At 37.4% G+C, this 27,854-nt stretch overlaps 1 protein-coding gene across 7 annotated transcripts in view; it reads right to left on the reverse strand.

Annotated features, from left to right (window-relative positions):
* Window positions 1-22: 22 nt before the first annotated feature.
* Window positions 23-27,854, reverse strand: part of LOC106870839 (uncharacterized) — a 39,721-nt gene continuing 11,889 nt past the window's right edge. For 4 of the 7 annotated variants that reach the window (XM_052971780.2, XM_089359950.1, XM_089359948.1 and 1 more), the window contains 15 exons: window positions 27,173-27,367; window positions 26,153-26,275; window positions 22,289-22,381; window positions 20,035-20,127; window positions 17,996-18,127; window positions 15,509-15,937; window positions 13,672-13,696; window positions 12,893-12,938; window positions 11,747-11,834; window positions 9,598-9,821; window positions 6,600-7,192; window positions 6,428-6,492; window positions 3,941-4,112; window positions 2,697-2,849; window positions 23-305 (listed from right to left, as the gene is read on the reverse strand). In XM_052971780.2, the coding sequence (XP_052827740.2) occupies window positions 184-305; window positions 2,697-2,849; window positions 3,941-4,112; window positions 6,428-6,492; window positions 6,600-7,192; window positions 9,598-9,821; window positions 11,747-11,834; window positions 12,893-12,938; window positions 13,672-13,696; window positions 15,509-15,937; window positions 17,996-18,127; window positions 20,035-20,127; window positions 22,289-22,381; window positions 26,153-26,275; window positions 27,173-27,367 (2,553 nt within the window). In that variant the 3' untranslated portion in view covers window positions 23-183. The remainder of the gene's footprint in view (window positions 306-2,696; window positions 2,850-3,940; window positions 4,113-6,427; window positions 6,493-6,599; window positions 7,193-9,597; window positions 9,822-11,746; window positions 11,835-12,892; window positions 12,939-13,671; window positions 13,697-15,508; window positions 15,938-17,995; window positions 18,128-20,034; window positions 20,128-22,288; window positions 22,382-26,152; window positions 26,276-27,172; window positions 27,368-27,854) is intronic. The other 3 variants (XM_052971781.2, XM_089359951.1, XM_089359949.1) reach the window with 1 other exon arrangement.

Here is a 27,854-nt window from a genome sequence, read left to right on the forward strand (position 1 = left end):
AGCCTCAAAATTAAAAATGTTGTTTTTTTGCGTGATATAAAATTATTTGGTTTAGGAAAAAGTTTGTGTTGTGTTAAAATAATGATTTTTTTATATATTTTTTTTAGTGTATGTGTTCATTAAGTTCATTATTTTAACACAGTGCACAAACTTTTTCCTCAACCTAGTATATTCAAGATTCTTTCACCAAAAATTCATTCTTTTGCGGGTTCTTTCGAGAACGTCTGATATCAAGCTACCACTGGTATCCAAGGACTCAGAAATAGCATGTTCATCTAAAGAGCTTTTTCGATGAATTGAGTTATCTGAAAGAAAATAAATTGTAATTGTTATGCAGACAAAAATTAAATATTTCAGATTAGTTTACAAAAGATACATATTGCTTTTATTTTTATTATTAAAATTTTTTTTTCCTTTCCTCCTCCTCATCATCATCGTCGTTTAACGTCCGCTTTCCATGCTAGCATGGGTTGGACGATTTGACTGAGGATTGGTGGACCAGGAGGTGACACCAGGCTCCAATCTGATTTGGCAGAGTTTCTACAGCTGGATGCCCTTCCTAATGCCAACCACTCCAAGAGTGTAGTGGGTGCTTTTACGCACAAGGGCCAGTCAGACAGTACTGGCGACGGCCACGCTCAAAATGGTGTATTTTACGTGCCACCTGCACAGGAGCCAGTCCAGTGGCACTGGCAACAATCTCGCTCAAATGTCTTACTGGCAACGGCCACGCTCGAAATAGTGTATTTTACGTGTCACCTGCACAGGAGCCAGTCCATCGGCACCATCAATATTAATAGTAACCCTTGGTTCTTCTATCTCTCCAAATGTTGCCATTTCAATCTTGCTTCCTCCCACTGCTGCCACCATCATCATCAGCTAACTGTCTATGCAATGGTACTGAATTCGTAATCATGGACAAACTTCTTAACCACAAAGGCTTGTGCCTATAATTCACTCACACACACACATGCACAAATATCTGCTAGTATGTGTGTGTGTGTGTGTCTATATTCATGTTTATTAATGAGTTGTATGTGAAAGTAAAAAAAAACATAAAATGGTAACTTAGGCTTTCAACAAACAGAAAATGATAAAATAAGTGAGAGATTGGGGTGGTGGTGAAGATAATTTGACTAAAGCCCATCTTTCCATCCAACCAAAATCAATAAAAACTCTTGATTTTTCCTAATTCTTAATTAAACTAGGATTTCAGTCTGTCACAGGATTAACCATTAGCTGGTACTGATTTTTAGCTGAGTTGACTGGAGTAATATGAAACAAAGTATCATGCTCAAGGAAATAACGTGTGACCCAACTGATATTTGAACCCATCATTTTGAGTCGAACAATCTAACTACTAGGCTACATATCCTTCACACACACACACACAAACAAACAAAACAAATGGATAGAAACAGGGTAGTATGTAAACAAATGCAACAAATATTAAAGTTGTGCTACATTCATTCTTCGTCTTTTTCCTTATCTTATATGTTACTCAACAAAATTCTTACACACTTGTTTCATCAATGAAAGACATCTCAAGTTCCTACACCAGTGGATTTGTAAATTATCTAAATTCCAGTACTGAAGTGTAGATAGCCAGGAGTTCATGTCAAGTGCTGCATTGTGAATATAACATATTTTTACCCAATCCAAACCTACACTATATCTATATGCATACACTCACATGTGTGTATGGGTGTGTGTGCATGTATCATCATTCAACATTCCTTTTTCCATACTGGCATGAGCTGGACAGTTCAACACAAACAGATGAGCCGGAGGGCTTGGTTTCTACAGCTGGATGCCCTTCTTAATACCAACCAATTCAGAGAGTGAACTAGGTGTACGGCGATAAGAAATACAGAAAACATGTTTATAAATGCATTTATTGCTTTATAATGTGGCTGCTCAAACTCTGCCTGCCAGTGATAACATGGCAGTTTTTAAATTGCTTGAAATATCTGAGTAGAGAGTAGAACTCTTTACCAACCCCCCAAAATTTGGTAATGTGTTATGCCAATGCACCTATACTTATAAATTGTATATACATATGCATGTATGTGTGTATATATCATCATCATCGTTTAACGTCTGCTTTCCATGCTGGCATGGGTTGGATGGTTTGACTGGGGACTGGTGAGCCAGATGGCTGCACCAGGCTCCAATCTGATCTGGCAGAGTTTCTACAGCTGGGTGCGCTTCCTAACGCCAACCACTCCGAGAGTGTAGTGGGTGTTTTTACGTGTCACCTGCACAGGAGCCAGTCGAGCGGCACTGGCAACACCCTCGCTCAAATGTTGTTTTCCATGTACCACCAGCACAAGTGCCAGTAAGGCAACGCTGGTAACGATCACACTCGAATGGTGCTTTTTACGAGCCACCAGCACGGGGGCCAGTCAGCAGCCCTGGCAAAGATCATGCTCGGATGGTGCTCTTAGTGCTCCACTAGCACAGATGCGTCACACACACACACACACACACACATATATATATATATATATATGTATATATATATATATGTATATATATATATATATATATATGTGTGTGTTTGTATGTATGTATATTATATTAACCTCCTAATTTAGGGGGAAAAAATTCACTGACCATTTAGGTTCCTGCTAAAATACTTATCTCAAACACATTTTCACAGTATGAAGTGATGTTAAGACAGATGGCGTACTTACACTTTGAGTGAGGGTGTACATTGTAAGTGTCACTCAAATGTTCATAGTGTGGCTTGAGGGCACTAATTATGTTTGATCTGGCGAAATTCTTGAAAGGTAAATTTTCTTGAGATTTCAAAGGCTTTGTCCTTTTACTGGAACTATTTTTGTTAGCTAGAAACAGATTGAAAGATTAAAGCATGATGATGATGATGACAACAATAACAACAACAATAATATTTTTTCCAAATTTGGGTATCATTTCCCCATGAACAAACATATTTTTGAGGAAGATGGGAAATTAGGAATTCCACTTGTGTGATGGTGATGTTTGTTTATAATTATCCTGTAATGCCAAAACAAGGAGACTCAAGATATACATATATAAATGTGTGTGTGTGTGCATGCATGTATATATACATATATATATATATATATATGTTGTTGTTGTTTGTTCCTTCTCGAGCCATGCCTGGTTCATAAGGGCTGGTTTTCTGGTTTCATTGACATATAGGTTCCCCACCTGGATGGGACGCTGGTCCGTCGCAGGTGAGCTGCTAGATGCAGGAGAAAGTTGTGGTGAAAAAGTCAGCAGAAGTTTGCCATTAACTTCTGCTGGAGCCACATGGAGCTTAGGTATTTCACTCATAAACACACATATTGCCTGGTCTGAGATCTGAACCTGCAATCTCTCGACTGCCAGTTCGCTGCTATAACCACCAGGCCATGTGCCTCCATGGGAATAGTATAACTGAAAGCTCACACATAAAGCTATGTAATGGGACTGAACATGAATGCCTGTGGTTGGGAAGCAAACTCCTTAACCACACAGCCATGCTTGCAAACACCATTAACCCTTTAGCATTTAAACTGACCACATCCAGCCCAAATATTCTTCCTGTTTTATGTTCAAACCAACCATATCCAGCCTCTCAAACCTACCCTACAATGTCATTCTAAAAATAAACAATCACATTTTCAAAATCTTGAAGCTACAAGACACTACATAATTAATTTTGAAAACTGTGGATAAATAAGCATTACATTGGATAAATGAATCTGAATGCTAAAGGGTTAAGGAATAAATAGATTTACAAAAACATAAGACAGTGATCACTTTTCACCTTTGAAGACGTGTGAAATAAAAGATCTCTTATTAGAAAAACAGGTAAGGGTTTGTAACATGAAGGGCATCCGGCAGTAAAAGATTGTCTTAATAAGGCCTAACCCATGATAAAACTGATAAAAATGAATAAATTACTTACATTTAACTTCTTTGGTGGAAGCAATTGGATTATACATGGATAGGAAAGAGTGATAAGATTTCTTTGAGGGTGCAGAATTTGGCAATGCTTTTTGCTGCTGTTGCATAATCACAGGTTTATTTTTGCTTGATTTACCAAACAATGGAGCTCTAGTAAACATACTGTCACATGACTACAATAAAATTATAAAAAATGAGATATTCTTGTTAACGAAACAAACTACGAACTATGTAGATTTATCTGGTTAATATTTTGATTTTATCATCTGTTCAAACCTTACTACAGTTATTGTGCTGTGAGTCTCAGCCTGCACCATAGACAATAAAATCATAACCTGCAAGTTAAACAAAGAAGCCTCTATGTTGTCTCTCAAACTGCTAGAAATAGTAGTCAAATGCCCTGCAAATTACTCCAGGAAAACATCGATTGTGTTCACCACATAGATATGAATGAGAGGCAACTGATTATAAATCAAATAGCCAATGCTATTAGCATATCCTGTGAGAAAGTTGAGAACAGTCTGCACAATGAACTTGGCATGACAAAGGTTTATTTCTACTCAGTGGGTGCCTTGTCTTCTGAAACTTGATCAAAGCATACCAGGTTGATCATATCACAAGAAAATCTGACATTGTTTGAGGCAGATCCTGCTGGTTTCCTTGATCATTTCCTAACCCAGGATGAGTGTTGACTTCATTACTCTGAGCCAGAGACAATCCACGCAGTGGAAACATCCCTCCTCACCTGCTCCAAAGAAGGTGAGGGTCATTTCATCTGCAGGGAAGGTGATAGTGTCAGTTTATGGGGATGCAAAAGGCATTGTAATTATTGACTGTCTTCAAAAGGGCCACACCATCAATGGAGAGTACTATACTAACTTCCTGAGGCAGTTATGAAAGGTTATGAAGACCAAACGCCCAGGGACTGACAAAACAGTCTTGTTTCATCAGGACAATGCTCCAGCACACAAGTCCTTGGTTTCAATGGCTGCTGTGCATGACTGCAGCTTTGAAATAGTTGCTCACCCTCCCTATTCTCCTGATTTTGCCCAGTCTGATTATTATCTGTTCCTTAACATGAAAAGACAATTGGTTTATTCTATCAGTCTCTCTTGACAAACTGCTAAGTTATGGAGATGTAACCACACCAACACAAGTTGTCAAGCAGTTGTGTGGAACAAACACAGACACAAAGATACACATACACATATATATGACAGAGTTCAGCAATCATTCGATACAAGTTCTCTAAATGCCAAATCAGTAATCAGCTGATTGCCAAGCAGCGATAATTGCCAAACCAGTAGTCAGTTGATTGCCAACCAGTAGTCAGCTTTGCCTGCTGATTATCAACATGGTCAACATGTCTTTGTTTACATCAATTCCGCAAGAAAGAGGGAAAGGGCGTTAGTCAGCAGGTAGCAGACAGCAATCACTCGCTTTCTCTCTCTCTCTCTCTCTTTCTCTCACACTTTCATTTTCTACAAACCTTTAAAAAATAAACATAAAGACTTTAAATAAACATGCTCTTTACTCTTTTACTTGTTTCATTCATTTGACTGCGGCCATGCTGGAGCACCGCCTTTAGTCGAGCAAATCGACCCCAGGACTTATTCTTTGTAAGCCTAGTACTTATTCTATCGGTCTTTTTTGCCGAACCGCTAAGTTACGGGGACGTAAACACACCACCATCTGTTGTCAAGCGATGTTGGGGGGGAAAACACAGACACACAAACATATACACACACATACATATATACGACGGACTTCTTTCAGTTTCCCAGCATACACCTCTCTCTAGAGAGAGAGAGAAAGCGAGTGATAAGTGACATGTGTTTTTAAGACAGAGAGAGAGAGAGAGAGAGAGAAAGAGAGAGAGAAAGAGAGAGAAAGCGACTGATTGCTGTCTGCTACCTGCTGACTAACGCCCTTTCCCTCTTTACGGAAATTGCCGAATTGATGTAAACAAAGACATGTTGGCCATGTTGATAATCAGCAGGCAAAGCTGACTACTGGTTGGCAATCAGCTGACTACTGGTTTGGCATTTTGAGAACTTGTACCGAATGATCGCCCAGAGTTCTTTTCAGTTCCCATCTACCAAATCCATTCAGAAGGCTTTGGTCAGCCTGAGGCTCTAGTATAAGACACTTGCCCAAGGAGCCACACAGTGGAACTGAACCCAGAACTATGTGGTTGGGAAGAAAGCTTCTTACCACAAAGCCATGCCTAAATATTAATTCATAGCATAAACAGATCCCACACATTCTCTATGTGGGTAAACACCAATAAATCAACTGGTACTTTATTGTACTGAGTCCTAGGGGGATTAAAGACAAAGTAGATGTAGGAATGATTTGAACTCAGAACATAAAGGAAAGAAAGTAAATACTACAAGGGGTTTAATGTATAGTTCTTCTATTTCTGCTGTTCACCACCTCTTAAATATATTAAATTCAAATATTAAAAATCCTTGTATTATTAACTTACTTTAAAAATTTGCTTTGGTCTTCGATAATTTTCTGATACCTTGGAAACCAAATCTAGATGATAAACTGGAAGAATAAAAAGGAAAAGTTGAAAGATACTAGAATGTATAAATTCCAATACATTAATTAACAGCAATTGTCTAGATAAGAATAATTTATTAAACGATACTTACCCTCATTATCAGCATCAATATGGCACTTATCATCTTCAGTTGTGGTTTCAATTTTTGATGGATCTGATGTAGTTTTATTAAAATATCTAGATTCTGTGATGGGATCTTCATCTATTTGTTGAATCTGATCATTCAATTTATTATCACTGACTGGCACTGTAGGCGAAGGTTGATATTTGATTGATAATTCAGAGTTATTTCCTTTGGGTAACTGTAAAAGATTTGTCTTCATAATTCTTCTCTTTGTTCCATTTGAACAATCTGAATCATTCTTATTCATCATTTCAGTGATTGATTCTACCACACGTATATCAGCAGTTTCTTCCCTATCAGTTACTAGATTTTTATTTTCATTTCCAACTAAATTCTGTTCCTCTTCTATGTTGATTGTTATTGACTCAGTTTTCTCAACATCATTGTTACTTTCTTGATCTTTTATATTCTGGTAATTATCGTCATCTTTCACTGATTTAGAATGCTTATTATCAGCAACTAATGCTTCTTCAACCTCTTCTAACACAATTTTACATTCATTATTGACACTTGGTGATAAACTTCTTAATTTATTGTTTTTAAAAGAAAACATTTCTGGCCTGGAAGAACAGAATAACTGGTATAAGAACATGAAGTTGTCACAAAATAATACTAAAGAATATTAATTTATATTTTCCTTTCTCAGGAACTTATATCTAAGACAATAAGCCTGTTTCAGCTTATTCATGAATTTAAGCTCTGTGACTCAATCCTTTTATTAATTACTAAAGTTTATTTATGCTTCCCCAAATCTGATGATTCTACACTAATCCCAGTCAAAGTGTTCCATTAGACCAATCTCTATTTTTTCTTTACTGCCATGAATCTACTCCTCTGATACACTTAACAGAAAATGTATAATGATTTCTTGCAAAAACTGCTTCACTTTAGAACTTACTCTTCTTGTCAATTCTCATAATATACTATTCTAAAGCCCATCAAAGTCTAACACTCAGTATGACCTTTGTAAGCCAGTCACTAACTACCTGTTAAAACTGTATATGGCTATGGCAGGTCCACACTTACAGTTTGCATCTCCAGTCTAGAACCCCCCCCCCCCATCTTCTTCAGAATATCAATCCAGAGGTGTGCAACCAGATGAATATCCTCCAACAGTCACCATATCTTGAACATATTGCTTCTCTGGGCATTGATACACTAAAGTTTTGATGCCTGGCAGTTGACTTGGTAGAAGCCCATAGAATTATCCACCATCCTTCCAACAACACTTTACCCATTTTTTTAAATTCAATACCTCTACCTCTCTTAGACATGCTTATAAAATCAAAAACTATTGTAGCATTCATGACTTTCAGAAACATTTCCTTGCTTTCAGAATTGTCAAAGAATGGAATAAACTACCTATATCAGGTGTTAGCTGACAAGACACGGCATTCTTCAAAAATTTCATGTTTCCTGAAATTTGCTAACACAGTTTTTGATGTACTTCTATACACTTTTCTCTTTATGAATCTATAACTCTTTTACTTGTTTCAGTCATTTGACTGTAGCCATGCTGGAGCACCGCCTTTAGTCGAGCAAATCGACCCCAGTCTCTTTTGCCGAACCGTTAAGTTACGGGGACGTAAACACACCAGCATCGGTTGTCAAGCGATGTTGGGGGGGACAAACACAGCACAGACACACAAACACATACATATATATGACGGGCTTCTTTCAGTTTCCGTCTATCAAATCCAAGGCTTCGGTCGGCCCGAGGCTATAGTAGAAGACACTTGCCCAAGATGCCATGCAGTGGGACTGAACCCGGAACCATGTAGTTGGTAAGCAAGCTACTTACCACACAGCCACTCCACTGTTCACTTTTCTGTCTTTTTGCATTTTCTTTTGCATGCTATGCACGCACTTTTGCCTACCATTGCTATCTTTCTTTACTCAACTTATTGCTGCTTTCTGTCTCCTCTTTTACACTTCTCTGTATTATACAGTGATTAAATTAATAGAACCTTCTTCACCAGCTAACTTACTTCATAGCAGCAACAGCAGAGGAAACAGAAACAGACTGACTTGTAACAGAATTAAAATAACTGGAGACTATTGTACAGGTTGAGTTATTTTCATTGTTAAGACACAGAGTAGAATAGAAAAGAGAAATATAAAGGCAGAAAATAGAATCCATAATAGATGTGTAGGTCTAGCGGTTTAATTAACATGTCTGCTTTGCAAGCATGTGGTTTCAGGTTCAGACTAACTGTATCACATCTTGGACAAATGTCTTCTATTACTGCCCAAGGCCAACCAATACTCTGGGAGTGAAATGGAAGTCAGAAACTGTAAAAGGCTTATTATGAGTGGATTTGGTTGACAGAAACTGAATGAAGCCAAGTGTGTGTGCAGGGTTTGTTTGTGTTTATCCTTGTCTTGACATCATGTGATGATTGTAAATGAACATTACTATCATACAAGCAATGCTGCTCATTTCTTGACTTCTATGGTAAAATATTACCTAGCAGAGAAACAAGTAAGGGTTGGCAACAGAAGGTCATCCAGCTGTAGAAAATCTGCTTCAACAAATTCTGTCTGGCCCATGCAAGCATGGAAAAATGGATGTTAAACATTGATGATGATGATAAGTATATGGATGTATAAGTGCGTGCATGTGTGCGTTTGTGTCTTTGCTTAGTGTTGACACTTGCATGCTGATTGTCCACCTATTGAGCTCTTTGTTGTTCAAAAGGACTAAAGGCAATATTACATTGCTTAATAACAGGTAATGGTTGGAGATAGGAAGAGTATCCAGAGGTAGAAAAACTGCTGCAACATGTTTTGTCTGAACCATGCAAGCATAGAAAAGTAGGTGTTCAAATAACAATGAAAATGTGATAAACAGTGATATCTGTATGAGGATGTAATTAACAGGGATATTTGTATGATGATTTGATAAATACAGATATCTGTATGATGATGCAATAATAAAGGGATATCCATAAAACAATTCACTTACGGATAATAAGTTATTCCTGCTGGTTTCATCTGAGAAGGATCAATTGCTGTAGTTAACAATTTTCTAGAATTTTCCCATTTTTCTGTCTCCTTTGATATCAGCTGTACCATATGTTTTGAACAAAAGTGAGAGTCAAGTGCTCTCTGCCGGTATTTTGCTGCCTTATCACGTAACTCTAGCACCTGCTTGTACCAGTCTTCATATGATATATTTTCAGTCGTTACCTTATTAAGATGGAAGAAGCAGTTTCTTGTGAAAGATGATACACTCAAACATATGTATAAATATCTGGCTTAGGCATTGCAATACTAATAACATGGTGTAGCACTCAATATACATAAACTTCTGAATAAAACATTAGTCAAGCACAGAGCAGTAATAATAAAAAAAAGAGATGACAAAGGAATAAATGATTATTTTATGAACTTCAGTACCAAACAGTTCTTCCCGTATAAGATATTGTGGACTCATAGCAGTGTGCCTGAGTAACACCTTATAGCTTCATCAGAGCCTCAAACATGAGGTGATAAGGAGTTACTCAGACACTCAACTATGAGTCCACAGCGTCTTATAGCAGAAATAGTTGTAAGCTAATGAAGTTCATAGGATAAGCATTTATTCCTTTGTCATCTCTTTTTCTTATATATATATATATATATATATATATATATATTGGGCCTCACCGAGGCGATGACGGCGATGACTACTGACCGAGACCTTTGGAAATGTGCTGTGCGTGAGAAGACCCGGCAAGCCAAGTAAGATCGTTGCCAGTGCCCCTGGACTGGCTCTTGTGCGGGTGGCACATGAGATGTACCATTTTGAGCGTGGCCGTTGCCAGTACCGCCTGACTGGCTCCCGTAGGATTTTCGAGTGAGATCGTTGCCAGTGCCCCTGGACTGGCTTGTGCGGGTGGCACATAAAAGACACCATTTCGAGCGTGGCCGTTTTCGTGCGGGTGACACGTAAAAGCACCCACTACACTCTCTGAGTGGTTGGCGTTAGGAAGGGCATCCAGCTGTAGAAACTCTGCCAAATTAGATTGGAGCCTGGTGTTGCCATCCGGTTTCACCAGTCCTCAGTCAAATCGTCCAACCCATGCTAGCATGGAAAGCGGACGTTAAACGATGATGATGATGATGATATAGGTGTGTGTATGTGTGTGTGTGTGTGCAAGCGCATGCCAAAGCAGACATTGGAATTTGGGGCTTGTCACAGCCTTCTGGCTCAGTGGTTTCTGTCTCAAACTGTCTCAAATGGGTAGGAAGTTAATGAAGATATGCATATTACATATGTATCTCCATTAACTATGGCCAATAGAGATGCTGGTTGGTCACACTTTACATATTGGTTGTTTCCAGTCATTCTTTACATTGTATAGAGATGGGGGAGAGAGAGAGAGAGAGAGAATAAAAGAGGTACAGAGTGAGTTAACATAAGAGGTGCATGATGAGTGAACATACTAGGCTTGGTGGTAGGCAATGGCTAAAAGAATGCTACACATACTCAGAGAAAGAATCATAGAGACAGAGGAGTAGGAGGAGGAGAGGAAGTAAACAACAACAAACTGTTCAAAATGAATATAATTGCTACAATAATATTAATATACTTTTGCCATCATGGCTAATATCAGGAAATATAGCGCACATAAAATAATTATAATTTAACTTTTATCAAATTACTTATGGTGACAAAAGTATACTTTCGAAATTACTCAAGTTGCTAATATTAATAGATGATATAAGATGGTGAGCTGGTAGAATCATTAGGACACTAGACAAAAATGCCACTAGGCATTTCATCTATCTCCATGTTTTGAGTTCAAATTCCACTGAGGTCAATTTTGTCTTTCACCCTTTCGGGATCAATAAAATAAGTACCAAATGAGTACTGGGGTTGATGTAATTGATTTACCCACTCCCCTGAAATTGCTGGCCTTGTGCCAAAAATTGAAACCAGTGTAAATGGATGATACATTAATGGTTAATTAGAATAATTTATCTAATTATCTTGTCAAGGAATAAGTATTCCAAATTTGACATTAAAACGAAAATAGTTTTTAATACTAAAGTTGTGATCTTATATAATACAAGAAAAATTAAATACACCAACATATTGAAGTATTTAACAGTAGAGAAGGCTACTTTACCTGTGGGTCCTTATTTACCCAGGCATTTTTAACATAAGCAAATTTTGAGGGTGAGTTGAAGTTTTTCTGGTATTCAGACATTAAAACTCTAAAGGAAAGCAATAATAAAAATAACAATAATAATAATAATAATAATAATAATAATAAAGGATTGTATTTAAAGCATGTGTAAATTTTTTTTATATTTAATATTTCATTTTAAATGAAAAATAAATTCAAGTATGAACAAAAATTACTTCCATATGAAAATAAATCAAGAGAAAAAGTGGAATTTGAGAATACAAGGAACCAGTAAGTCTCCAGATGAAGTAGAGCCAGTGATCAAATAAACCAAGGACAATAATCATGTTTTTTCAAATTCTCCATGTTACATAAATATGAATATCTCAAATCAAAAGAAAACAACACTGATTCCTTTGGTATAAACACCAGATTTTGATCAAATGAAATAGTTTATTAGCAAAGAGCACCAACTCTTCAAAAATACAATTATATTAAATAACCCTTTAGCATTCAGATTCGTGATGGCACCTGCGCCCAGCGTCGCCTCTCTGGTACTTGTGCCCGCAGCATGTGTAAGGACTTTCGAGTGAGATCGTTGCCAGTGTCCCTGGACTGGCTCTTGTGTGGGTGGCACATAAAATACACCATTTTGAGCATGGCCGTTGCCAGTACCGCCTGACTGGCCTTCGTGCAGGTGGCACGTAAAAGCACCCAGTACACTCTTGGAGTGGTTGACGTTAGGAAGGGCATCCAGCTGTAGAAGCTCTGCCAAATCAGATTGAAGCCTGGTGTAGCCATCTGGTTTCACCAGTCCTCAGTCAAATTGTCCAACCCATGCTAGCATGGAAAGCGGACGTTAAACGATGATGATGATGATGATGATGATTTCTGTCAAGTGTAATGCTTATTTATTCAAATTGATATGAATTAGTCATGCCTTATTTTGTAGCTTTGAGATTTCAATGATGTGATTGCTAATTTTTAGAATAATATTGTAGGGGTGAGAAGCTGTATCTGGCCAGTTTGAAATATGAAGTAGATAGATTATTTTGGTTGGATATGGCTGGTTTAAATGTTAAAGGGTTAAGGAATAAAGTCAATAAATAGTTTTTATAGAAAAAAATCAAATGACATTTTACTCACACAGGGGGACTTTTATCATTCTTGAGTTCGGGATGTGAAGTAACAGCTGTAAAATAAAATTGTCAAGAACGCACATGAGGATATTTAAACAGGTGAGCATATTTAAACAGTCAAATATCCACATCTGGATAATCCTAATGATTTCTTATTTTGGTACATCTTCTCTATTATAAAGTGATTAGACATATAACTCATCTCCAACAAAAAATCTCTTCTATTCTGGTTCCTTCTTTCACACTTTAACCTCTCATCCCCAAGCATAAAGCTACCTTCTTCTACTGTAGCCCCACTCAGTCAGAGCTATGAGGCAACCTCACAGGTGCTGGTGCTATAATAAAAGTACTCAGTATATTCTGTAAAGAGACTGGTCTTAAGAAGGGCATCTAACCCTAGAAACTAAAGTCATTAGAACATCCAACAAGATGCCTTGTAGCATCTGTTCAGGTACTTTGCATTCTAAGTTCAAATGCCACCTTCCATCAATGACCTCCTTGTGTCGTGAAATTGGCTCTTTCAGGATCTGGATAATGATGATAGGTCCCTAACATTAGGTGAGCAATGTGTCAATTAGAACATCTCAGATACATCAAAGCCACAAATGCACTCTCCACAAAAGGGAATAAATGCTTAGAAAAAAGAAATAGGGTACAAATTAGGGAATTAAGATAGAAAAAGTAGTTACCTAACTTTGACATTCTTTGACAGAATTTGATAAAAAAAACCCCAAAAAAACATGACTATAATTAATTGAATATTTAATTAAGAAAGAAATCTCTTACATTCAAGACTTTTGGCTCTTTTCATCTGTAAAGATAAAAAATACATTTTCACTTGTAACAAACAAAAGAAAAGAATCGCGTGACATGATCATAGTGACTTCAAATTTTGGCACAAAGCCAGCAATTTTGGTACGGCATAAATCAATTACATCAACCCCAGTGTTCAATTGGTACTTATTTTATCAACCTCGAAAGGATGAAAGGCAAAGTTGACCTTGGCAACATTCGAACACAGAATGTAAAGTCGGAAGAAATACTGCTAAGCATTTTTCACAGTGTGGAAACAATTGTGCCTGCTTGCCACCTTGTAATATGATACTATCACAGTGTAATGTTATCTAATATATATATTTCATTTATAAGGCACAACAATGTAATGCCCATGCCTTTTCCAAGAGTATTAGTAGCTGTATTGTGGAGGCGCAATGGCCCAGTGGTTAGGACAGCGGACTCAAGGTCATAAGATCGCAGTTTCGATTCCCAGACCGGGCGTTGTGAGTGTTTATTGAGCAAAAACACCTAAATCTCCATGAGGCTCTGGCAGGGGATGGTGGCGAACCCTGCTGTACTCTTCCACCACAACTTTCTCTCACTCTTTCTTCCTGTTTCTGTTGTACCTGTATTTCACAAGGCCAGCCTTGTCACACTGTGTCACGCTGAATATCCCCGAAAACTACGTTAAGGGTACACGTGTCTGTGGAATGCTCAGCCACTTGCACATTAATTTCACAAGCAGGCTGTTCTGTTGATTCGATCAACTGGAACCCTCGACGTCGTAAGCGACGGAGTGCCAACAACAACAGTAGCTGTATCAAAGTAAAAGTGTTTCAATTAGGAATTGAAACTGTTTCATGGGCTCATTGCTCAAGATTATCCTTCTTCTACATGTAGTACTGTCTAATACATTTAGAGTATATATTAAATATCTTAATTATGATTTGATACTTCATAATATATCATGTAATATTAAAACTATAGTAGTATTACATTACGACAGGCATGGTTGGGTGGTTAAGAAGTTTGCTTCCCAGCCATGTGGTTTTGGGTTCAGTCCCAATGCATGGTACCTTGAGAAAATGTTTTCTGCTTATAACCTCAGGCCAACTGAAGCCATGTGAGTAGGTTTGTAGATGGAAACAGAAAGAAGCCTATTGTGTGTGTGTATATACATACATACATACATATATATATATATATATATAGATAGATAGATCAGATTGGAGCCTGGTGCAGCCATCTGGTTCGCCAGTCCTCAGTCAAATCGTCCAACATATGCTAACATGGAAAGTGGACGTTAAACGATGATGATGATGATGATGATATATATATCAATCTATCTGTGTATCATAATTAATGTGTAGATACATCACAAAAAGCCAAATTAACAGCAGCATTTGTCCTGAGACAACACCTCTTATAAATATACACTGTTAAATAACACTAAAATAAATCAGTAGCAAGTGAAAATTATCCGGCTACAGTGGTGGTATTGGTAGATGCACATTTCTGTCACTTTTAGCTTCGTCAGTAGCAAGTGCTCACTGGCAACTGCATGCAGACAAAATCCATCATCATCAATATAGGAAGACAGTAGCTGAAAAATCACTGATGTTGCATTTAGCCAAGCAGCTGAATAAAAATTTGTTATGTGCATCAGAAGCAGTATTAGTTTCAAATATCGAACTGCATGTCATACTTAATGCAGATACAGAATGCCAAATTAACGGCAATATTTAGCCAGAGATAATATTTTATTCATGTTATCTGGTACAAGGAGGAGGAAAGGAGGAAGTTTTTCCAGAGTAAAATTGAAAAGCAGCTAGATTAAGCAACCAACCTTATGTTTTGGCTCAGTTTTGTCACTGTCTTCAGTTCTTTTTGATGATGTTGGTCCATTGGTTTCTAATTTTGTTGACAAACTTTCTGTAGTCTTAACAGGTTGTGAGGATGTCTTTTTCTTTATGTATTTTTCTTTATTCTTAACAGGTTGTGAGGATGTCTTTTTGCTGGGGTATACATCTTCAGTTGACACTGATTTTGCCAATGCACCTATCCTTTCAGTTCTCTTAGAATTCACTGACCTGCTTCTACGTGGATGCTTTATTTTTTTCACACAGGAATATTCATTTTCTACTGTAGATGTATTAGAGCAGACATCTTTCTCAGGTAGTGGGCTGCAAAAGTTCCTCTGATACTCTGACTGTTTTACTGCATAATCATTTTGAGAAGGGGCTTGAGTAAAATGGCTGCCTGAGTGAAAAAGGTTCTGAATGAAAAAAGAAGAAAAAAAGAATTGGATTAAACAAGTAATATGATTATAAACTACGACTGCTACTGATCTGAAAGATTTTAATTCTCCATGTGAAAGGTGAGCAGGTTGATGCCGCCGTCGTCGTCGTTTAACATCCGCTTTCCATGCTAGCATGGGTTGGATGATTTGACTGAGGACTGGTGAAACCAGATGGCTACACCAGGCTCCATTCTGATTTGGCAGAGTTTCTACAGCTGGATGCCCTTCCTAACGCCAACCACTCAGAGAGTGTAGTGGGTGCTTTTTACGTGCCACCGGCACAAAGGCCAGTTAGGCGGTACTGGCAATGGCCATGCTCAAAATGGTGTATTTTATGTGCCACCCGCACAAGAGCTAGTCCAGGGGCAATACAATAAAATGATAACAACCTTATTGTATACAGCACTTAGGTGCACTACAACATTTTACCAGGTAATGTGGGTAGAGCATAACACCTGCTGCTAGTTGTTAAAAATTATACCTCCAAAATCTTGATTGTGATTCTACCCAGAAGCTTGCATATCAATGACTGGGTTCCACTGATGTCAAAGACCCAACTGTAATATGCTATGTGTTTCAAGCCCTATTCATATCAAGAAAACACCACTGTATCACAACTCCTGTAAACATGTGCAGCATTCAGCTAGAACCCTCATAGTCACTTTAAATGTCACTAAGGATTTCTCTGGGTAAAAACACATAATTACCATAGCTAAGAACACATTCCACAAACTGGTCCTTCTCTTTAGGGGCAAAAATATTTCAGTCCCCAACATCCTATAAAATTCAAGTGAGGCCTGAAATGGAGTTCTGACCGCTAGATGGTGCTGCTACTACACACACACACAGATATCTTGGATAGTGTCCAGACAAGGTCCACTTAACAGATTGGAATTCAATCACTAATGGGCATGTTGTCTCCTCTTTCTGTCTTTTCTATTGCTACTATATTGCTTCTGCTTCTTGGAACTGGTTGGTCTCATTCCTTCACCACTCAGGCACCCCCTGACCCCTTCATCTCTCTTGTTGCAGCTAATTTTTCTGGCCCAGTACCAACCCCTAAGTCCAATTCTTACTCCCTAATATTGTCAATCCTTTGGAATCACCTCCCCATTCATGTCTTTCCTGCAGGTTTTGACCTGTAACAATTTAAACAGAGCAAAATTAATGGCACAATGGTTATGAGCACTGTCGCTTTCTCCAGACTCAGCCAGGAAAAGGAAAAAAAAAATTTATAAGTCAAGAATTTGAAGGAATTTATAAAAATAACTGACTTTGGCATTAGTCTGGTATTGGATTAGGATTTAAACAAAATGACACTCCCTTAAAATTATGATGCTAATGATGCTTGTCCATGCTTACATGGGTCAGATGGGATTTGTTGAGGCAGGTTTTCCTTTTATCAGATGCCTCTCCTGTCACCAACCCTTACATGTTTCCAAGGAAGGTATTATTTCCCCATGGCTGGACATTTTCACAAATGACTGCAAATGAAGGCTATCATTTATATCATAGTGGCACATTTTTTACACATATTAATTTGCTTCCCAACCCATGTGGCATTGGGTTCTGTCCAACTGCAAGGCATCCTAGGTAAGTGACTTCTGCTATCGCCTCAGGTTGACCAAAGCCTTATGAGCGGATTTGGTAAATGGAAACTGAAAGAGGTCTTTCCTAGATGTGTGCATGTGTGTGAGTGTGACGTATATGTGTGTACATGTGTTTGTGCTTCCTCATTTTGACATCACATCAGAGTCGTAAGCAAGAGTCTATGTCATACAAGTGGTGTCATTTATTTCCACTCTTCCATATAAACATATCCAGCCAGGGAAAAATACTACCTGGCTTGGAAACAAGCGAGGGTTGCCAACAGGAAAAATCTGCCTCTGACCCATGCAAGCATGTAAAAGTGGATGTTAAAACAATAATGATAATAATGATGATGATAATGTTGTTGATGATAATGATGATGATTTATTTAAAAGCTATAAAACAATGAAATAGTTGAACAAGTTGAAACAAGGGAAAAGTTACCTTAGGTTTTTGTACCAAAGAATCTGTTTTTAAAGGTTTCTTCACTGTGAAGTTTTTCTGATATTCTGTAAACCTCATTGCAGAACTTCTAGGCGGACCTAAGCCAGATCTATAGAGCAATCCGAGTAATTTCTGGTGGGGGGAAAAACAAAACAAAACAAAACTAAACTAAGGAATAGAAAAAACATGAATGTGAAAAGAACATTTAGTTTCTCAATTGGTTAATTCTGGTCCCTGTCATTAAAAAATGTAATTACATAAGAATTTCCCCTTCTCTCTCCTTTCTTCCTTCTTTTTTCAACTCCTCTTGCACTCCTTTTATAGTGTTGAAAATTAAATTTAATATAATGTTACATTTAATAAACCTAGATTTCTGACCAAGTCGTACTGATGAGATCCAGCTAGATTGAAATAGCAGCTATATATATTAAATACTTATAATTAAATGAAAGAAAATTTAATACTTTATAAAGAAATTTAATACTATACACCTTTCACTTTGCTAAACAAAAAGAACATGAATTCTTAGCAAGAAGATTCTCTCTTTTACTCAAGAGTACACCCAATAAACAGTTCAAAACACCAGCTGTCCCAGAATTCCTTGTACTAATGAATTGAATACATTATAAACACATATCTGCCATAAAGGACAAGCTGTTCTCCTGTGATGAATACAACAATGATTAGTATATTCGCATTGAAATCTATCAGAACATATTAAGAATAAATATGTAAGTTATCACTTTGAATCTCTTTGTTCACTGTGCACATGACAATTTATTATAAGTTAGCAGATATCAGCATGGATCAGCAAACAGTTAGCTGAAATTATAAATAAGACCATCAGCTCTTGTTAGATTCATAGGTCTGAAGGTGCTTCTGGCTGACAAGCTATAAAGATGTCAAAACACTGGCTGTCCTAAGAATCTTATGTGCTAATGAACTGAGTGTGTTATGAACACATATTTGTCATAAAAAAGGTGTTCTTCTGTGACAAACACAACAGTGGTTAGCTTATTCACATTTGAATCTACTGGAACATATCAAGACTAAATAAATATGCAAGGCATTGTGTACGTGTGTATATAATTATTACTTAATAAACACAATATATGTTTCTTTGTGCTACTATTAGTTTCATGTGAGGAAAATATACCAACAATATTTTTAACATGTCTGGTGCCTTAGCACAATCTTCAGGCACTGCCCACATGGCATAACAAGCTAAAAATAGGACAATAGGATAAGAGAAAAAGCGAGAAAAGGTGAGCAAAAATCGCTATGCTAATCACATACCTTCATTTCAACACAAGGACAAAAGTAAAGCTACTAAGTTGGCTAGCCATGTATGGGGTTTGAAGGCTAACACCATACTACATATGATAAACTGGAAAATACAGTTCTATATTTGAGAGATGAGGAATTATGTACATTCTTTACATTTGATGGATATTTCTCCTGATCTTGTTTGTTGTTAACACAACGTTTCAACTGATGTACTCTCCAGCCTTTATCGGGTGTCCTGGGGGTAATTTTGAACCTGGGTTCTCATTCCTAAGGTATTTTTCTGATGTTATTACTATTATTATTATTCCCACAGTCATATGGCATAGTGGTTAAGAGCATGGGCTACTAACCCCAAGATTCCGAGTTCGATTCCAGGCAGTGACCATAATGATAAGAATAATAACATCAGAAAAATACCTTAGGAATGAGAACCCAGGTTCAAAATTCCCCCAAGACACCTGATGAAGGAGAGTACATCAGCCAAAACGTTGTGTTAACAACAAACAAGATCAGGACAAATATCTGTCAAATGTAAATAACGTAAATAATGGAAACTAGAAAATAGCTGAAAAATCCACACCATAGGTCAACAGATCAAAATAATGTAAACTATGCGTAACTGAAAGAACACAGATCCTTTCCAGATCAAAGAACTCTACCACACTGCTGAATTCTAGATCTGAAATTTTCAGCAGTTGTAAACTGGGAGTAAGAAATATGATAGAGGAGAGATTAAAAATAAGGTTACTAACCTCCTGATTGTCTGAATGTTTTGTTGGTGAGGAATTTTCTGATATCACAGATTTCTTGACTGGCGATTTCACTGAGTTTACTATTTGTTCAACCTTAAATACATAAATATTAAATGAGTAACCCTTTTTGTTACCATATTTCTTTTAACATACACTGTTGTTGTTTCAATTAATTTGGAATTTAGTAATATAACTTTGTCGTTACTAAGCTGGTGTTTGGAACATAAATTAATGTGAAATCATGATTGAAGGTTTTAATTTAGATCAGTTTAAAACAAGAAGTTTGTATTAAACCAGGGTGGTCTTGGGTACGTCTGTATCAAAAGAGCTAATCATGAATTTAAACATGGTAGGCTCACAGAAAAAATACTAAGTTTTAATCTTATGAATTTTAAGTTCTTAAGAAAACAACATTCTGAAAAATGTACACATATGCACACACTCACACACACACACAAAATGTTTTACTGTTCTAATCTTTACTGAATCAGAATCATTGTTATTTTGTGCTCCTCCATGCAGGCACTTATCCAAGAGTTTGTCCTCAGATAAGGCTACAAACACAGGCTTCATTTTATCCAGCACAAATTTTGGCAGGGAGTTTTTGTTTGGATTACATTTGTCATCCACCTTTTTTTGATGGACACCAGTCACCATAGTCACTATGGTCCATGGACCTGTGCTTGAAAATTCCCCACATGGCTCTCTTCATGGAAGCTTTGTCATTAGGGTGGTTCCTGGTGGCAGTTCCATAATGACCCCGTATGGATAAGATGGCTTTCTGTGTGAGCCTACCCACACCTCCAATACCAGTATACTTTTTGCCATCATCACTGGTGAATGGTTTTCCTCTATTTGTCTGTACCAGGTCCATCAGTCTGAGCCCCATCCTCTTCTGCACATGACCACAGCATTCATATTTTTCAATTTTGATCAGCATTGGCTACAGCAGAGAATACTTTGGAATCTCCATCCCCTAGGTATCCAACATACCTTGCAGACCGAAATGCTTCTGACCGTTCAAAGATATACTGCATTCCCACTGTTTCCATATTCCCAGCAGCTCCAGTGTAGTTTTTAGAACAAACAAGTTCATGTTCAGTTTTCCATTTCTCTAGCTCTTTACTTTTCTTTGCACCAGCAATATTACAGGCACTGTGCAGTAATTCATCATTACTTCTACATCGATGACTTTAGAGACTCCGGCTGGTCCTTGCACAGTCAATGTTGTTGCTATTTCATTCTTGCTGGAGAAACCCCGCTTTTGCCATGAGCCATCACAGGATACAAGGAGATCATCAGAATTTGCTATATCTTTTGCTTCCTGAGTAATATCCTTTGCGTGTTGTAGCTTATTGTAGCATGGCCATATCTGCTTCCTGAGCAGCAGTGTGACTCTGCTCAGCAATTATTTTAGTCTCTGTCAGCAAGATGTTGGGATGAGCAATCTAAGACGGCTCTGCTGATGCTGGAGGTGAGTCCATATTTGCACAAAATCTCCCACCCTGTTTGAAATATTTTCCCATAGCAGACATTGCCATAATGAATTGACAGTTGACTAAGTAGTGTCGACTTGCATCACCCAGCTTAGATGTCTGAAAAACGTGAGCAAAGTTACAGTCAAGTTCACATCAGATGGTGAAATTCAACGCAAGACCATGCTTCATTTCACTCTCAACCGACACTGTATATCTTATACATTTCAGGCAGGAGAAGACACTAATCAAGGATGATAAAAGCTTCAGATCTATTGACCTATATCCATCCAAGCAATATTCTTCCTCGAGTTTTCATATCTTGGTTGATGAGCCGAGTTCTGCAGCAGATAAACTTGGAGAAGAAAAGTCATCAAATTACCTCTTTTTGGCATTTTTTGAATGTTTATTCCTATAGAATTTATGCCTCTTGTTCTTGTCTGTGTGGTTGATCCTTTTATTACTCATAATGAAAGGTTTTGAGCACTTTTCCATGTGTATTTTGTGACAGAAATGAAGAAAATGGAAGAAAACAATTTTCAAGTGTCTTCACTGAGAATTGATGTTGGATGTAAGGTGTGCTCTAATTAGTCAAGAGGCCTGCTACATCACAAAATGAGCGACATTTGCCCAAGGTGCCACACAGTGGGACTGAACCTGGAACCATGTGGTTGGGAAGCAAGCCATGCCTGCACCTATATACAAACACGATAAGGAAACAATAAAGAAATTATGTTTCTACAAATTTACAAATTAATAAATAAATAAAGTTTATTAACCTCTTCATTGTCTGAAAGGTTTTTTGGTGAGGAAGTTTCAAACATTACAGATTTCTTGACTGGTGATTTTTCTGGACACATTATCTCGTCACCCTTAAATATATGAACATCAAATGATTGATTGTGAGTTTAAACATGATGGATTCACAGATTCACAGAAAAATTACTAACTTTACTGAGTGTACTAGATGTATCTGATCACAGTACCAGCACTAGATAGATTGTCACAACCTCAAGCAAACTATATTTGCCAAGTATGATACAATATGTACAAGATGTATTTTATTATGGCACTGTCACAAATGAGGTTACTGTGTATCCTGCAATACTAAAGAGTCCATGCTACTTTATGTTGTCTCTGTTCATTTAAGGCTAGTTGAGAGAAGTGGCGTCTCAATGTCTTCTACCTTCATAATTTGAGACACATCTTGGATATCAAATGGACTGACCACATCACCAACACTAGTCCTCAACTACACCAAGACACCCAATTTATTCACCCTGCCCCAGCAGTGCCATCTGTGCTGGCTTGGTCATGTAGATCGCATGCCAGATGGGAGGATTCCAAAAGACCTCTTGTATGGGGAATTGGCCACTGGCACACGAGCATGAGGATGACCTCATCTTCACTTCAAGGACATTTGCAAGAGAGATGTGAAATCAATAGATCTGGACGTCCTGAGATAGGAGGGGGTCGTAAATGATCATCCATGCTGGAGACAAATACTATGAAAGAAGATGAATTGCGGGGAAGAGAAAGAGGAACTTGCCACCAAAGAAAAGCGCAGTTGACAAAAAGAAAAAACCAGTAGTGCCGGCAGAGAGCTGCTTCAAATGCAGATGCTGTATACACGATTGCCAACCCTGTGTGGGTCTCTACAGCCACAGGAGACTCTGCACCACCATCAGCAGCTGACACAATTTCTTTGAGCACAGATCCATGGTCTCTTGAGACTCACAGATGCCTACTCTTTCAAGGTAATACGACTAAGAGGGTGAATAGGAGACAACACAATGACAGAAGATGAACTAGAGAAAGAAGAGAGCATGAGGTGCAAAAATAGGGTAAAGGTGGTGAACGAGGTTACCTTGCTCCCAACAAGGCTAAGAATCCTTACTACCTTACAGCATTTTCATTTGTCCAAGGTAACAGTGTTATTAGGAAACAGAGTGAATGACAAAAGAATTAGAATGAGAGAGGAAAGAGAGCAAAAATAGGAAGGGGGAAATTAGAGTAGGGAGAGGTAATGAAAGACAGACAGTGGTGGCAGTAACATGCATATTAGTATAAAACAGAGATCAAGTGAGGGATAATAGTAAGGAAGGGTAACAGTTAGAGATAGAGTTATATTTCTAACAGTAATAAAAATATTTAAATACATTCATTATTCAGAATATTGAAGTTACAATTGTAAATCATTATGATTGTTTCAATGTTCATTTTTTAAAGCCCAGAATTCATAGAGGCAAATATTTTTTCTACAGCCCTATGCTCTTCTTGTCACTAACCCTCAACTGTTACCAAGCAAAGTAATGCTTTCCCATGGTTAGACATGTTTCTCAAGCAAGACTGGAAACAAAGAAGCCTACTGTGTGTATGCATTTGTGTGTGTGTGTGTATTTCCTTGTCTTGACATCATGTGACGCTTGTAAATGAGTGCCACTGTCATACAAGCAGTGTTGTTCATGGTCAGACATGCAGAAACATCTCTGGTCATAGGGAAATATTACCTTACATGGAGACAGATAAGGGTTGGCAATAAGAAGGGCATCTGTCCAAAGAAAATCTGTCTCAATAAATTCTATCCCCAATGCATACAAGAATGAAAAAGTGGACATTAACCCTTTAGCATTTAAACCAGCCATATCTGACCCAAATATTCTACCTGCTTTATGTTCAAATTGACCAGATTCAGCATTTTACAATGTCATTCTAAAAATAAACAATTATAGCTTTGAAACCTCTACACTACAAGATGATACATGATTAACTTTTTTAAAAATGTAAATAAATAAGCGTTATATTTGACAGAGTAATCTGAATGCTAAAGGATTAAAATGATGATGTACAGGAACATAACTAAATATTACAAGTCATTTGGTTTGCAAATCCACCAATTCCACCTTCCACTGAAAATACTGATCTGTTTCTTCTTATTTTGCATTATATAATTACCTCAAACTCAGAGATTTCTTTCTCAGCATGATTGTTCACTACACACCTACTGCCTTTATCTGTAATCCCCTTTGTATGCCGTAAGATCAAAGAAAAAATAGGTATGATAACAAGGGAGAAGATAAATGTTGGAAGGAGGAAGAAAACAGCCAAGTGCTTCTGCAGATGTGAAACTAGTTCACAAAACAAAGATTTGCAAATATTGGAGAGAAAAAAGAGAGGCTGTCATTAAGTTTCCAATATGGTCAAATCTGCGTTAACCTTTTAGCATTCAGATTATTTTGTCAAACATAATACTTATTTATTCATATTGTTTTGAATCAATCAAGCATTATCTCATAACTTCAAGATTTCAACGATGTGATTGTTTATTTTTAGAATAATATTGTAGAGATGGTGTAAGAGGTCCAATCTGGTCAGTTTGAACATAAAACAGGTGGGATATTCAGGCCAGATATGGCTGGTTTGAATACTAAAGGATTAATAATGATGTAAATTTAATTACAAAGATGTACGGACATACTGCTATGAATAAAATGGAAGTGTAAAGGTGCTGGTGGCATGAAAAATACATCCAATACATGTTGTAAAATTGTTCACATTAGGAAGGGAAGTCAGCTATACAAACAGTGCCAAAGCAGGCACTAGAACACAATGTAGTTCTTGGACCCATCAAACTGTCTTAACCATGTAAAGCATGGAAGATAGACATTAAACAGTAATGCTAATGATGAAATGGAATGCAAGGTGTCTGCTCTCAGTTCTTCTTAAAGAAAGCATAACAAATGTTAAAGAAAGATGCAGGTATGACTGTGTGGCCAAGAAGTTTGCAAGCGTGCAGTTTCAGGTTAGAACCAACTGCACAGTACCTTAGATGTCTTCTACTGTAGCCTCAAGCTGATCAATACCTTGTGAGTGATTTGAGAGAAAGAAACTGAACAAAACAGGTAACATATATACATAGCTACATACATATATATATGTGTTTGTATACACACACACACACATACAAGGGGTGCTGAAAAGTTCCTGGCTTTGGGTAAAAGAAAATACAGGAGAATCAGTTAATTATGATTTTATTCAACGTATTCCCCTTTTTGATCCACACACTTATTGCAGCGTTCCTTCAGCTTTTCTAAACACTGAAAAGAAACCTTGGAAGGTTGGACCTCCAACAAGGCCTTTTGCAATATCCTTAAAGCCAGGAACTTTGCAGCACCCACTCATTATTACCTACACACGCACACATATCATCACCATCATTTTTACATCCACTTTTCCATGCTTTCATGCGTTATACAGAATTTTGTTGAGGCAGGATTTTCTATGGCCATATGCCCTTTCTTTCAGCGACCTTCACCTATTTTCAAGTAAGGAAATATTTTCCCATAACCAGGCAGAAGACTCGGGCCAAAAGGCACTACTTGTATGATGATAGCATTTGTTTACAATTATCAAGCAATGTTATGGCGAGGAGACAATAATTATAATCTACACACACACAATGGAATGTAGATGTACTATCAGTTTTCAGTATATATTATACAATTTATCTCACTGTTTCAGTATGTATTATGTGTAAGTTTGCTATTTCAGCTAGTTCGTTTCTGCACCTGTATTGTACAAATGGAAGGAAGTAGAGACAGACACCAAATGATTTTAATAGAAAAATACTATATAAATAATACCTTTTCATTTGATTTCAAATTGTCCAACATTATAGCCTTAGACGATTTTGTAAATTTGCTTGTATCAACAACAGGGGCTGGTTTTAGATCCTTTGTAGCAGGATATTGGTCTTCATTTTTGTCCTAAAAAAATGCAAATAATTTTGAATATTTATAAACACATTTTCTGAAATATAACAACTGTAACGTGTAAATAGAGTTATGACAATGGCAGAAAACAAGCAACAGAAAGAGTGACTGTGTATGTGCAGGCATTAGTGAGTGGTTAAGAAGTTTACTTCCCAACCACATGGTTTCAGGTTCAGTTTTACTGCATGGGACTTTGGGCTACAGTTTTCTACTATAGCACCAGACCAACCAAAGCATTGTGAGTGGATTTTGTAGATGGAAACTAAAAGAAACCCATTGTGTATATAATGTGTGCATGTGAGTGTATGCATGTATATGTGTGTCTATGTTTCTGTCTTGACATGGTGTGACTGTTGTAAATGATTGTCACCATCATACAATTGGTAGCCTTCATTTTCAATCTGATTTGGAGAGAGAGATTATAACCAACCTGTGAGATGAAAATATTATTACTTGCATAGGCACAGGTGTGGCTATGTAGTAAGAAGCTTGATTCCCTACCACATGGTTCCAGGTTCAGTTCCACTGTGTGGCACCCTGGGCAAGTGTCTTCTACTATAACCTCAGGCCAACCAAAACCCAAAGCCTTGTGAGTGGCTTTGGTAGATGGAAACTGAAAGAAGCCTGTTGTGTATGTGTGTGTGTGTGTGCGTATCTATGTTTGTTCTCCACCACCACTTGACAACTGGTGTTGGGTGTGTTTATGTCCCTGTAATATAGCAGTTCAGCAAAAGAGACTGATAGAATAAGTACCAGGCTTTAAAAGAAAATTCCTTGGGTCAATTTGTTTGACTAAAACCCTTCAAGGTGGTGCCCCAGCATGGCTACAGTCAAATGACTGAAACAAGTAAAAGCTAAAAGAACCCAGTTCTTGCTTCTTTCAACACTTACAAAATCATGTTCAGTTTCAGCACTTTTGCTCAGCATATTGTTTATTCTTTTCTTTTGTTTGTAGACAACATTTTCAGAAAACTTTGCTTGATTTCCAAGAAGTATATATTCTTCCTCATCAGGTAGTGCCCCTCCATAGGAATGTACAGGAACTGTTCTATTTGTATGATTTTTTTCAATGTTTTCCATTTGCATCTGAGAAAAAAATTATAAAACCAGAAGAATAGACATAAACTATTGTTAATAAATCACTCACTCTAAATCAGAGACATTAATCAATCATAGACTATCAATCAATGAGTGAGAAATACACTGCCAGTATGTTCTTTCCTAATGTAAGACACTTGGGTGAAATATAAGGGAAAATTAGCTGCTGTTTGTAATAGATTGAATTACAATTGTTTGTACAGAGAGTGGATATGAGTTACTTACAGCAGATGTGATAGGTAGAGGGTCAAAGGGCTAACAAGGTTTAATTAGACACATACATTACAAATGTGTGTGTGTGTGTGTGTATGATGAGCTTCTTTCAGTTTCCATCGAACAAATCTGGTCACAGGACTGTTGTTAAAATCATTATTGTTAAAATAGCATTATTAATGATGTACTGAGGGCAGTGGATTGTCAGAATCATTAGATTATTGATAAGAATGCTTTGTGGTTTTTCTTCTGACACTTTATG

Source organism: Octopus bimaculoides, chromosome 11, assembly GCF_046866305.1.
Source record: "Octopus bimaculoides isolate indiv1 chromosome 11, ASM4686630v1, whole genome shotgun sequence".
Taxonomy (NCBI): Eukaryota; Metazoa; Mollusca; class Cephalopoda; order Octopoda; family Octopodidae; genus Octopus; species Octopus bimaculoides.